The following is a 12,803-nucleotide window of genomic DNA, read 5'->3' as shown; positions in this document are numbered from 1 at the left end:
AAACCATTCTATCTTTACTTTATTGTCATTTTGATCCACCATAATTGCTACCCAACTCATTAGAACCTAACTTTCAAACTCACTCACTACAAATTCATTGTATTGGCCTCTTTGGGCCTAGATCTTTTTACCTTTTGGGCTTAGGATTCAAATTGCATCCTTAAATATATATTGAGCCAATAGAAGGCCCCAAAATATTGAGCCAATAAAAATTCAACTCAATTAAAATTCTAAATTATTTCACTAAAAAAATTATTACGAGTGTAACAACTAATCATTGACAATTAATAAGAGATCTAATGGTTGAATAAGAGATCTGGGGTTCAGTCTCCACCTCCACCAAAAATCCGATTGGTGTTTTGGTCTAATGATAAATAGCTATTATCAAGAGCGGACGCCATAGGTTGAAACTCTTTTTTTTAAAAAAAAAAAAATTATAAAAGAGACGTTAATAAAACTTAAATAAATAACTTAATTAACAATTTTGCATTTCAATAAATAAGAATAGTTTTTAATATATATATATATATATATAAAGTTAAATAAATAATATTTAATTGATATTTATTGCCTTTGACCCTTCCTCTTTTTTTCTTTTTTTTTTTTGGAAAAACGGATTGCATTTCATTCAATGCAAATGGGCCAAAGCAGAGTACAATGCCTCCTTAGTAGGAGGTGGAGAATCCTCCCACCAAACCACAAAAAAGAAAAAAAAGAAAAAAAAAAGAGACGTTAATAAAACCTAAATAAATAACTTAATCAACAATTTTGCATTTCAATAAATAAGAATAGTTTTTAATATATATATATATATATATAAAGTTAAATAAATAATATTTAATTGATATTTATTTCCTTTGACCCTTCTTTTTTTTTTTTTTTTTTTTTCCGGAAAACGGGTTGAATTTCATTCAATGCAAATGGGCCAGAGCAGAGTACAATGCCTCCTTAGTAGGAGGTGGAGAATCCTCCAACCAAACCAAAACGTCCACTATGTGCCTAGCATAATGAGCTAAAGAGTGTGCCATAGTATTTGCCTCATGCCGAATGTGACGAAAAATGGAACATCTGAACTCCTTTAGAGAAAGCTTAATGTCCTGTATTATATTCCCGAGCCTAGAAGAGTGCCTTTCCAAACTAGATAAAGATCTCATTATAACCACATTGTCCCCTTCAATAACCACTTCCCTAAACACCACGTCCATGACAAAGAGAATTGCCTTGCAACAACCCGTAGTCTCGTTCTCATCACTATCCAAAGCTGGACAACCCCCAGCAGAGAGAGCTGCCACCACTTCACCGTTGTCGTTGCGAATAATCACACTAATACCCAAAGCCGAAGGATTTGTAAAGGAGGCCGCATCAAAGTTGCTTTTGTAAAAATCAGAAGGAGGGGCTGCCACATTGTTGGGGGCACATTCCCTTGTGTAGCTGGAACTGGGCATGATGAAACTCCTCTAAAATGTCCAAAGCTCGCCGATTCAATGCCCCATGATCTCGAAACTTACCCCCATGTACAACTGTGTTACATTGATGCCAAATTAGCCAAGCTTGAACTAGGAACAACTCAAGTTCATCTATCGAAAGCCTATCCATCATAAGGCGTGTTAACTGGATCATGTCTTCTTGGTCTAGACCAACTTTCTATAAATGAGGTAAGCTACTAGCCCATACATCCCTCGCTGCCCCACAACCCCACAGTGAATGTAAGCATGTTTCTGTTGCAAGTTTACAAATAGGACATACAACATCTGCAATCACCTTCCTTCAGTGCAAGTTGACATTGGTAGACAAAATCTCCTTACATGCTCTCCGGCAACACATTGCTTTTATTTGGGAGCCTCAACCTCCAAATTTTTCTCCACACCTCCTGACTAAAGACTCCTCTAGATGCTTCTACACAGTCTGCCTCTTTAGCTAATTGACAAGCCACACGGTATCCAGACTTGACTGAATAGATACCATTTTTGTTATGCATCCAGAAAATAATATTGGGGATGTAATGAAAGCTAAGATTGATTCAAAGAATAGCGTTCGCATCCTCATTGTGAAAGCTTTGTTTAATGAGAACAGTATTCCTCCATACAGTCTCAAAATCAATTAGTTTTTCCATTCTACAGTTTGCATGCAATTAGATAGGCCGGTGGACTACTCTATAGGTAGGATAATGAGGACTCCAGTTATCATGAAGAGAATTGACCGAAGTTCCATTTCCCACTCGCCAACAAGTGCCCCTTTGTAATACCCCTTTGGCAGCCATAATACTTTTCCATGCAAAGGAGCTATTGGGACGATCTGAGGGCTTTAGGAAGTGACAGCGAGGAAAATAACGTGCTTCAAATCATCGATGAAGGAGCAATTCTGGGGCTTGCATCAACGGTTGGGGATATTACACAAAGTAATAATGGAAAAACAAAGTTAAGATAAAAGACAAATAGAAAATAGATAACTTGGTGGCATAATATCGTTTTCTTTAGACAATATTTACCCCTCACACTATTGTTGCTAAAGGGCTATAGCAAATTTGTCCCCAAGATACAACCAAGATGTTGAGTTCTACAAATAGTAATTATGAAGAATGACCACATGATTTCTTGTGTTTCTCTCTAACTTACTATTTTGTGGAGTTAGTTATTTTTCAAGTGAACATAAACCTCTATTTATATCCACATGGTATATTTCATTAAAAGGCACGTATGAAGAGTTAAAATATTTTATAAAACTGTTCACAATGCTTGAAACCTCTTTAAACTCTCTGAATAGTCACCAAAAAATTCTGCAGAGAATCTTATTTTAAGAATTTCGATCTGTCGAAAGTTCCTTTTGATCAATCGAGTGCTCTTTTCGATCGATCGAATAGGAATCGAATAGCGATCGATTCATCTAGAGACTCTAGGATTATTTTCTTACCATTTTGATCGATCGAAACTTTAGTTTTGATCGATCAAAAATGCTGTATTTCGAATTTTCACTTAGAAAATTCCAGAACTTGAATGTTCACTTTAACAACATTATGAAACAATATTCTCCAAACTTAAACATCATTATTACAACCTATCCATGTATATACCTTTATATACAATATCAACCTCCACACTTGATTTGCCAATATAGTTAAATTAAAAGCACGCAGGCCTCAGAATCCTATACCCCCTTCACATTTAGGTTGAGTGAGCTTTCCCTAGTTAAGCCAATGAATCTTCCTCTCACACCCCACTTGTCTCCACCAAAATCTTGCACACGTAGCACTGAGTTCATCACATAGTTTTACAGGTAGCTAAAACATCCCCATTGTGTAAGTTGGAATGACTTGGACCATTGCTTTAATAAGAATCTCTTGACAAGCTCTAGAGAGAAGTTTCTCTTTTCACCGTTGTAGTTTATTCCAAACTCTATCTTTGAGATTGAAAAAAAATTGGTATTCTTATATTCTCATGATTCAACTCAAATTTTAATTTACTATATTAATTGATATAGTTGAAAAGATAAATTTTGAACTCAGAGTACATATTAGATTCAGAAGAGTCAAAACATCTATTTGAGTCAGATAAATTCTGAACTCAGAATACGTGTTAGATTCAAAAAAGTCAAAAACATCTATTTGAGGCAGCATAGTTATCCAAAATCCAATCCAATCCGATAACCCATTTAAATATCCTTTTTAGCATTACCATCATTTTGAACAGCACAATTGTACATTCCTAAATAACTGTTATAGGCAATGTATAGCTAATAGTTTTTTTTTTTTGTTTTTTTTATATTTTTATTTTATATTAAGTGCTTGACGAGACATAGAACAGAATCTAATAAAGTTTAAACTTTATTTTTGTTTTTGTTTTTGTGCACGGAGACATGATAATTGATAAGTGAGAAATTAATGAAATGACAATGAAGTATCAAAGAATAATGCATTCAGCTAACTACAACCAGTGAATTACATTTTTGTCAACAACGAAGAGTAATAATCAGTGAGTATATATAATTATATATTACAGTCGAGGGTACGTGAGATTGTGGCTGGCGACTTGACAAGGAAAAAGATGTTCGAGTATTATGCATATAGTATAAGAAACATCTTTTTCGTATCCACATATGGAGTGTGAAATCAATGTGCACTTTACAATTTACACGATAATAGTGGTATTGTACAATTTAACAAGACTGGTGATTAATCCATATTAGCATATATACCTTTTGTTTTGAGTGTAAATAACTTTCTCAAACTTTTTTTTTTTCATTGATACTTTCTCCACCTTAATATTCTTCAATCAGATTTTCAATTTTAGTTGTCTACTATATTGGACTTTTTAGGCCGCTGATTAAATCGTGTCAGTCTTAGAATATTGCGTTTTAGCGTATACCGTATAGTAGTTTCTCAACCTAAGCTAATATCTATTCCGCCAAATTGTCAATTTGAATTGTGTAGCATATCTGGACTATAATATTTTCCATGTGTTGTTTCTTGTTTGTTTATGAAATTACGTAATCCTGAGGATGACATTGTATCGTGCTCTATCCTCAAAAGGTAAAAAGGATTACGAGGTTAAAAAGTAAAAATTATTAAAATCAAATGATCAGAGGCTTCATATTATAAACAACTAGTTTGTAACTTTATGCATATGTATGATGTAAGAACTGAAATTGTATTGGTCCCAAAACCGGATTGGGCTCAAACGCTAACAGCCCAAACAATAAATTTGTAGAGCCTGGATAGAAAAACTAGATTTACCCCAGAAGAAAAACGATTAAACTTAACGATTTAAGACGGTTTGACACAAATAAGATTATCAAATTTATCCTCGGAACAAACTAAGTTATTTGTTTCATATGGTTTTCTTCAAGACAGAAATTGTACAAGAGTTCCAATCCTCTCTCTCAGTGCATTCTTCCGGGTTATATATTGCGATCTTGGTGTCATCCTTACCACACACGTGTAGGTTAGATTTGGGGGATTCCTTCCTGTCCTATCCAGCACCTCCTCGAACCATCAACCAGTAGCTGTAAGGCTGCTTGATCACTGTTCAGGCATCATTTCCACATTAATGCGGTCAAAGAGTTGGTTGAAAGGCATTTAATGTGGAGGTAGCAGCTTTTGAAGATATTTGTTTACCTTTCTTTTCTAATCCCTGGTCCAATGTCTCATCCTTAGTTGTGGTGTAACTCTGAAGTAAGTCTGTGATGGTATGACACTCAGATTTACCTCAGACACACATTGCCGAGAAGACTTTTGTCCTCGGACGCTTATTGGACCCATCTCACATTGTCTCTACTCCTTTCTTAACTTTATTCTCCTCATAGCCTTATTTGGGCCTCCTCGAATGGTCTAACGTCCTCAGATAGGGCCATAGGCCCAGTTAATACTGCTTTTAACAATACTTCTTAATTAACTAGCCCCCATATATGAATATAGTTAAAAGATATACATTAAACTGCATAATATAATTCTTATATATATAATTTAAATATTATTGATAGTCATTCTTATATATTTTTTAAAAAATTCTTCTAAGAATATTATTAAGTAGAAAATGTAAATTTTCAAATTTAAAATTTTTTTTTTTATGTTCATTAATTATAAATTCTTTAGTTTTTGTACGTAATAACTCACTTGGATGAATATTTATAATGTAATCTCACATTTGACTCAAAAATTAAGAAATAAAACTTTCTAAAAATAAATAATTTAGGACACATGGCGCAAAATTGAACTTCAATTGTAGAATCTAATTGGATTTTCTCTAAACTTTACCTATTAATATATATATATATATATATATATATATATATGTAAGGACACGATTCCTTTGCGGCCCATTAACATTTTTGGGCTCACACACGAAAGATCCCTCACAATATGATTTGTAGAGAGTGGGCTTGAAAAGCTAGCCGCTGGTCAAGGGGTGATGCCCGGTCATGGTTTTTAGAGGAGTTCATGTAGAAAAAAGGAGTTGGGCTTGAACATTTAAGCCCTAAGGCGTCGCACCCTATGGGATGGAACTCCTCGGAGTTGATCCGAGGACCATTGAGGCTTTATCCCAGTTACCCAACGACGGACTTTCTTCAGTCAGGTCCGGTGTTGTTGAGAGGTTCTCCCCTATGTCGTCTTTCTTTTTTGGAGGTGGGATGGGACTCCCCTTCAGATTTACTTACTTTCTTCTTTTATACTAGCTTGCATTCGCTGTCCTTCGTCCACGTGTAGGGTCAATCTTTACAAAAACTGACATTTGTCCCATCAGTCCAATCCCGGAATTGTTGGGGATGGTTCGATAAAGTTAAAGAGTACGGCTCTGTCAGGGGCAGCTCATTGAATGGCAGTGAGAGCAGCTTTCCCGGATATTCTTTGATTCTCTTTTAAGCTTGGCCCTATACCGGTTTTATCCTTTTTCTTTTGGTGAGGTTTTGGATCTGCCGAGGACTGAGTTGTCCTCGGCTGCACCACAAAAATGTTTGGTGCTCTGCATTGTAGAGCTTGGGCCATAGTTCTCCTCAGCTCGAGCCTTTGGACTCTCTAAGGACAAATGGGCTTGGTCCGTGAATTATTGGGCCCCACAATAGCCCCTCAAAACCCTTTTATCCGACTTTCGGGTTGGAAAGGAGGGTTTTGGCAAACCCGGGCCCTTAATGTGGCTTAATTAGTTCAACCCCGCATTTATGTGAGCGGTTTCCCACCTGTTCAGGAGGTTAGCCGGTTTTCAAGGGATTCCGTTTAATCTGCTCGTGATCTACTCCTACCGCTTGGCTGTCCCAGACGCGCCCTTAATGAATCCCCTTTACGAGGCTCATTTATGTCCGGCGGCTCATCTGATAAGGTGGGGAAATGGAACGGACGCCTCTTTTTTCTTCAGATTCTTTTGGAAACTTGAATGCATTTAATACTCTTCGTTTTGCCCTTCCTATAAGAAGGCAAGCAGGAGGCCATCACTTTCATGCAGACTCCTTTCCTTCCTTCTGAGATCTGAAACTCGTAGCCTCCTTTAGCGTCTGCTTAGCCCGTTTGTTATACACCATATCAGTATACGCCTACCATAATGAACGATGAAGGAACCATGCCCCTCCTCAAGACACCATGTTCTGATAAAGCTTGAAATGGCTCGATCAGGGCAAGGGTGGCGCAGACTTAAGATCTGTCCCGCCTCTCTTTCAGCCAAAATCCGAAGCAGGAGCTCGTCACGTCAAATTCTTGGCGTGACTGAGTCGAGAACACCCAATATCAGCACCACTCGGCTCCTCACGAGCGTACCTAACATGGCACCAGTGTGTTAGGAGTCAGGGCTGAGGCAGGGGCGAAGTGCTTCTGCTTCTCCCTCTCTTTGCTCACTGGTGCCCTCCTCCGCCTTCCTCTTATAGTCTTCCCAGCACCAGCTCCGCCCTGGTGCTGTCCTTCTCCCTCTTTTGTTCCTCTCTTTGTCTCTTCATCTCTTCCCCTCTTCTTCTCCTCCTTCTCTTACTCATGTCCTCCATCTTCTTCATTGATTTCTTTCTTACTATTTCCTTCTTCTTCATTCTTTTTTTTTTTTGAAGTGGGTTCTTCTCTTAGTATGAGCAGCAATGAGGTAGAGATTGGAGAGACTTTGAAGACAAGTTTAAAAGACGCTTGACCGTTTGCTTATCTGTACTGTGGATGTTAGTGCTGCTTCGGCAGCCCCTCTTTTGTATAGGCTTGTTAAAGCCCCTTTTTGTACATTGTAATAATTTTTCATATTAATAAAAGTTGTTTCTATTTCATTTTGCATGTTTTGTCTCTGTTTTATAAATTTGCAAGCGCCGCTCGGCACAATAATATAGCATCTAGATCAATGTCAACTAAGACCAAAAATACTTGATAATAAAAAGATGTCGCCATAACTCTAATAAAAATGCTTGGCATAATAAGGCCGACCAGTGAAAAGTAATAATTACCCATGCTAGCCGAGGAGAGAACTGAAGGCTTGATGCCGTGTGAAAAATAACCATTTGAAGACATATCACCCACCAGATGAACAGCCCTCTTAGGCCAATGAATACTGGGGCGTTCTAGCACCTTCCTTACACCTTCGTTGGGCCTAACCCTTTAGGGTGTTTAAGCCGTGGATGAAGTGACCTGACCTTTTATCAAGTAGCCCATCTTGCGAAATTCAAACCTTTTCTTATCCGAGTAGTTGGTTTCCCCGTAGGCTTGGGTCCGAGAAACGTACAACGCCTTGGTTCCGTCCAAAACTTGTAGTAATAGGAGTTTTTGTACTTGGTTTCCCCATAGGCTTGAGTCCGAGGACCATACAAGGCCTTGGTTCTGTCCAAAACTTGTAATAATAAAAATTTTTGTATTTGGTTTCCCCATAGGCTTGAGTCCGAGGACCATACAAGGCCTTGGTTCTGTCCAAAACTTTATGCTCTTTTTACGCACTTGGTCTTTCCTCAGGTATCTCACAAGTTTCCGAGCAGGAGGTTGTCCTCGGCAGCAGTTATTCCCCGGCGTGGGCCGTAGTCCGTGGGCCTCCATGTAGAACGGGCCTGGGACGCGAATTTATTAGGCCCACAGATTTAGAGGCATTTCCGTAGTTTTTGGTCACGCGGTACTTTTTGGCGTCCCAGTGTTCGAGGTGCGCCTTCACGAGGCTCCTTTAATATTGCAGATGGCGTGGAAAATCGAGCCGGAGACATTTTGTCCGTAGCGTTCCTTGGGACGTTGCGTGCATTAAATGCCACCACTTTAGCTTTTTGAATAAATAGGAGAGAAAGCTGTCTTACCTTCGCACAAATCCTTCAGTCTCCTCTCCTAGTACATCATGTTTGAGGCGAGGGTTGGGGCAAAGGAACTCTCTCCGCCGCAAAGGCGCCGTGTCTTCCTGAGACTCCAGATAGTGGGGTACGGGCAAAGGAGGCATAAATTCAAGAGAATATTCCAGTTCGAGAGAGGGGAAAGGGTGTTTCTCCCTCTTTTAGTCAAAATCCGAAGCAAGTTCTGGTCATGCCAGATTTTTGGTATGTCCGAAGAAGGAATTTCCGCCATCAGCGCCGTCTGCCTTATAGCAGGCAAATTTCTGCGGGGGCTTCCCAACTTCCGGCTCCCTGCACCTTTTTTGTAGATGGTGTTAGTCTGAGGTCAGGTTCTTTGGCTGCCTGAGTTATGGGCACGTAGAAACGTCGAGGAATAGTTTCCTTAGACGACATCTTGGAACAGTAGCCAATCTCTCCTCTGAGCTATCTCCCCGGCATCATCTTCACTCTTTTGTGCTTTTCTTTTGCTTACGCAGTTAACTCTAATGTAAGCTTGTTTCAGCTTTTATTGTACACTGTACTGTTCTTTTGTCTTAATAAAAGATGTGTTTATTTCTTTATACATACTCTTTTTTTTTGCAACAACCACTTTGGGTCTGAATATTAAGTCTAAGCCTGCCTTTAACAGTATTCTGGGCAGAAGAACACTTTAACACAAACCCTTATTAGTTTAAACTCGCAAATATTATCAAGTATAACAATGGTAATCCTCAATAGATTAAATTCATGGAACTAACCGAGATAGCTATTGAACGCTGCGCGATGCACGCTAGACCAATTCCCGAGAACGATAAACTCTAAACAATTCGTCTGAGATGATAGTCGAGTAGCGAAGGACTTTGTGCTTTCGGGTAATATGCTGTACCGTAGCGCATCATTCCCTTTGGTACGGGGGATCCGAGGGTAGACCGGAGAGCCCGTGCAATTAAGGGATTGACCCAACTGTTAACGAGGAGTTCTTTTCGGATGGATCCTGAGGTTTATGTGCCATAGTACTTGGTTTCCCCATAGGCTTGAGTCCGTGGACCATGCAAGGCCTTGGTTCTGTCCAAAACTTATGAGATTGTCTTTTTTACGTACTTGGTTTCCCCATAGGCTTGAGTCCGAGGACCATGCAAGGCCTTAGTTCTGTCCAAAACTTATAATCTTTTTATGTACTTGGTTTCCCCATAGGCTTGAGTCCGAGGACCATGCAAGGCCTTGGTTCTGTCCAAAACTTATGAGATTGTCTTTTTTACGTACTTGGTTTCCCCATAAGCTTGAGTCCGAGGACTATGCAAGGCCTTGGTTCTGTCCAAAACTTATAATCTTTTTATGTACTTGGTTTCCCCATAGGCTTGAGTCTGAGGACCATGCAAGGCCTTGGTTCTGTCCAAAACTTATGAGATTGTCTTTTTTGTACTTGGTTTCCCCATAGGCTTGAGTCCGAGGACCATGCAAGGCCTTGGTTCTGCCCAAAACTTATAAGATTTTCTTTTTTTTACATACTTGGTTCCCCATAGGCTTGAGTCCGAGGACCTGACAGGCCTTGGTTCTGTCCAAAACTTATGAGATTTTCTTTTTACGTACTTGGTTTCCCCATAGGCTTGAGTCCGAGGACCATGCAAGGCCTTGGTTCTGTCCAAAACTTATAATCTTTTTATGTACTCGGTTTCCCCATAGGCTTGAGTCCGAGAACCATGCAAGGCCTTGGTTCTGTCCAAAACTTATGAGATTTTCTTTTTACGTACTTGGTTTCCCCATAGGCTTGAGTCCGAGGACCATGCAAGGCCTTGGTTCTGTCCAAAACTTATGATCTTTTTATGTACTTGGTTTCCCCATAGGCTTGAGTCCAAGGACCATGCAAGGCCTTGGTTCTATCCAAAACTTATGATCTTTTTTGTACTTGGTTTCCCCATAGGCTTGAGTCCGAGGACCATGCAAGGCCTGTCGTGTCCCAAAGCGTATGATCTTTTTATGTACTTGGTTTCCCCATAGGCTTGAGTCCGTGGACCATGCAAGGTCTTGGTTCTGTCCAAAACTTATGATCTTTTTATGTACTTGGTTTCCCCATAGGCTTGAGTCCGAGGATCATGCAAAGCCTTGGTTCTGTCCAAAGCTTATGATCTTTTTATGTACTGGTTTCCCCATAGGCTTGAGTCCGTGGACCATGCAAGGCCTTGGTTCTGTCCAAAACTTATGATCTTTTTTGTACTTGGTTTCCCCATAGGCTTGAGTCCGCGGACCATGCAAGGTCTTGGTTCTGTCCAAAACTTATGATCTTTTCATGTACTTGGTTTCCCCATAGGCTTGAGTCCGAGGACCATGCAAGGCCTTGGTTCTGTCCAAAACTTATGATCTTTCTATGTACTTGGTTTCCCCATAGGCTTGAGTCCGAGGACCATGCAAGGCCTTGGTTCTGTCCAAAACTTATGATCTTTTTTTGTACTTGGTTTCCCTATAGGCTTGAGTCCGAGGACCATGCAAGGCCTTGGTTCTGTCCAAAACTTACGATCTTCTTATGTACTTGGTTTCCCCATAGGCTTGAGTCCGAGGACCATGCAAGGCCTTGGTTCTGTCCAAAACTTATGATCTTTTTTTATGTACTTGTTTTATTTTTCGACCACGAGCCCCTACACCAGGGCGGGGAAAGTTGGCCTGAGGCTGGAAGCCCCTAGAGACGCCCGCGCCCTTAGCACTGCGAGGCGTAGCCCCTAGCAGAAGCTTACGTCGGAGCAACAACTATATGTCGCCGGAGACGGAGGAGATCCCAGAAATTTCTGCTTGGCGCGTGAGTTGATTCCACCGCCACCTGCACCAGCGCGCAAGCTTCCCCACAGACGGCGCCAATTGTGAGGACACGATTCCTTTGCGGCCCACTAACATTTTTGGGCTCACACAATAAAGGTCCCTCACAATATGATTTGTAGAGAGTGGGCTTGAAAAGCTAGCCGCTAGTCAAGGGGCGATGCCCGGTCATGGCTTTAGAGGAATTCATGTAAAAGAAAAGGAGTTGGGCTTGAACATTTAAGCCCTAAGGTGTCGCGCCCTATGGCATGGGTCTCCTCGGAGTTGATCCGAGGACCATTGAGGCCTTATCCTGGTTACCCAACGACGGACTTTCTTCAGTGAAGTCCGGAGTCGTTGAGAGGTTCTTCCCCATGTAGTCTCTCTCTTTTTCAGGTGAGATGGGCTCCCCCTCAGATTTACTTACTTTCTTATTTTATACTAGCTTGCATTCGTTGTCCTTCGTCCACGTGTAGGGTCAATCTTTACAAAAACTGACATTTGTCCCATCAGTCCAATCCCGAAATTGTTGGGGATGGTTTGATAAAGCTGCAGGGTACGGCTCTGTCAGGCGCTGGGTCTTATCTGGAAGGGTAGTAAGGATAACTTTCCCAAGATATTTTGGATCTCTTTACAAATTCGTCCCTATACCAGTTTTGCCCCTGTATTCCGATGGGATTCTGGATCTGCCGAGGACTAAACTGTCCTCGGCTACCTCCCAAAAACTGTTTTGGGCTCTGTATTGTAGAGCTTGGGTCACAGCTCTCCTCGGATTGGGCCTTCGGATCTTCCAGGAGCAACTGGGCTTGGCCCTTAAATTATTGGGCCCCACAACTATTATTAAGTTGCTTTATCACAAACCTTTTTTTTTAACAAAATATTTTTAATCAATTAAATGTGAATCTCATAACATGCATCTCATAACAATATATAACAATAGAATAACGTGAATCTCATAAAAAATTTAATCAATTAAAAATCACTAAAATTATGAGCATAAAACGCAAATCCAAACAAATAGGCTAATTACTAATTCCTTAAAAAGAAAACTTACAATGAGTTGAGAGAACTACACAAATAATCTTTGATGTTTGAAGAACAATGGGAGGACAACTTCCTTTCCAAAACTGGGTAGAAGCTTATGCTGATAACGTATTGTGAAATGATAGAAATATATAAAACAAAGTAAAAGAAACAAGAAATATATATTGATAAACTCTTATATTCAAGTGGTCATCCACAATTCTTTTGATCTCTCTTAGATGTGTGTACAATAACAG

At 40.0% G+C, this 12,803-nt stretch overlaps 1 protein-coding gene across 1 annotated transcript; it reads right to left on the bottom strand.

Moving 5' to 3' along the window:
- Window positions 1-911: 911 nt before the first annotated feature.
- LOC115949821 lies at window positions 912-1,445 on the bottom strand. The gene has a single exon (XM_031067095.1). It carries the CDS (start codon window positions 1,443-1,445, stop codon window positions 912-914), a length of 534 nt encoding a protein of 177 aa, XP_030922955.1.
- Between the last annotated feature and the right edge of the window lie 11,358 nt (window positions 1,446-12,803).

Source organism: Quercus lobata, chromosome 6, assembly GCF_001633185.2.
Source record: "Quercus lobata isolate SW786 chromosome 6, ValleyOak3.0 Primary Assembly, whole genome shotgun sequence".
In the NCBI taxonomy this organism is placed as follows: domain Eukaryota; kingdom Viridiplantae; phylum Streptophyta; class Magnoliopsida; order Fagales; family Fagaceae; genus Quercus; species Quercus lobata.
Note: the sequence above shows the minus strand (reverse complement) of the source record. Positions and strands in the feature narration are given on the sequence as shown.

What these genes read in the sequence shown, in the direction of transcription:
- LOC115949821 (XM_031067095.1), bottom strand. Translation starts at nt 1,445, where the DNA reads ATGCCCAGTTCCAGCTACACAAGGGAATGTGCCCCCAACAATGTGGCA.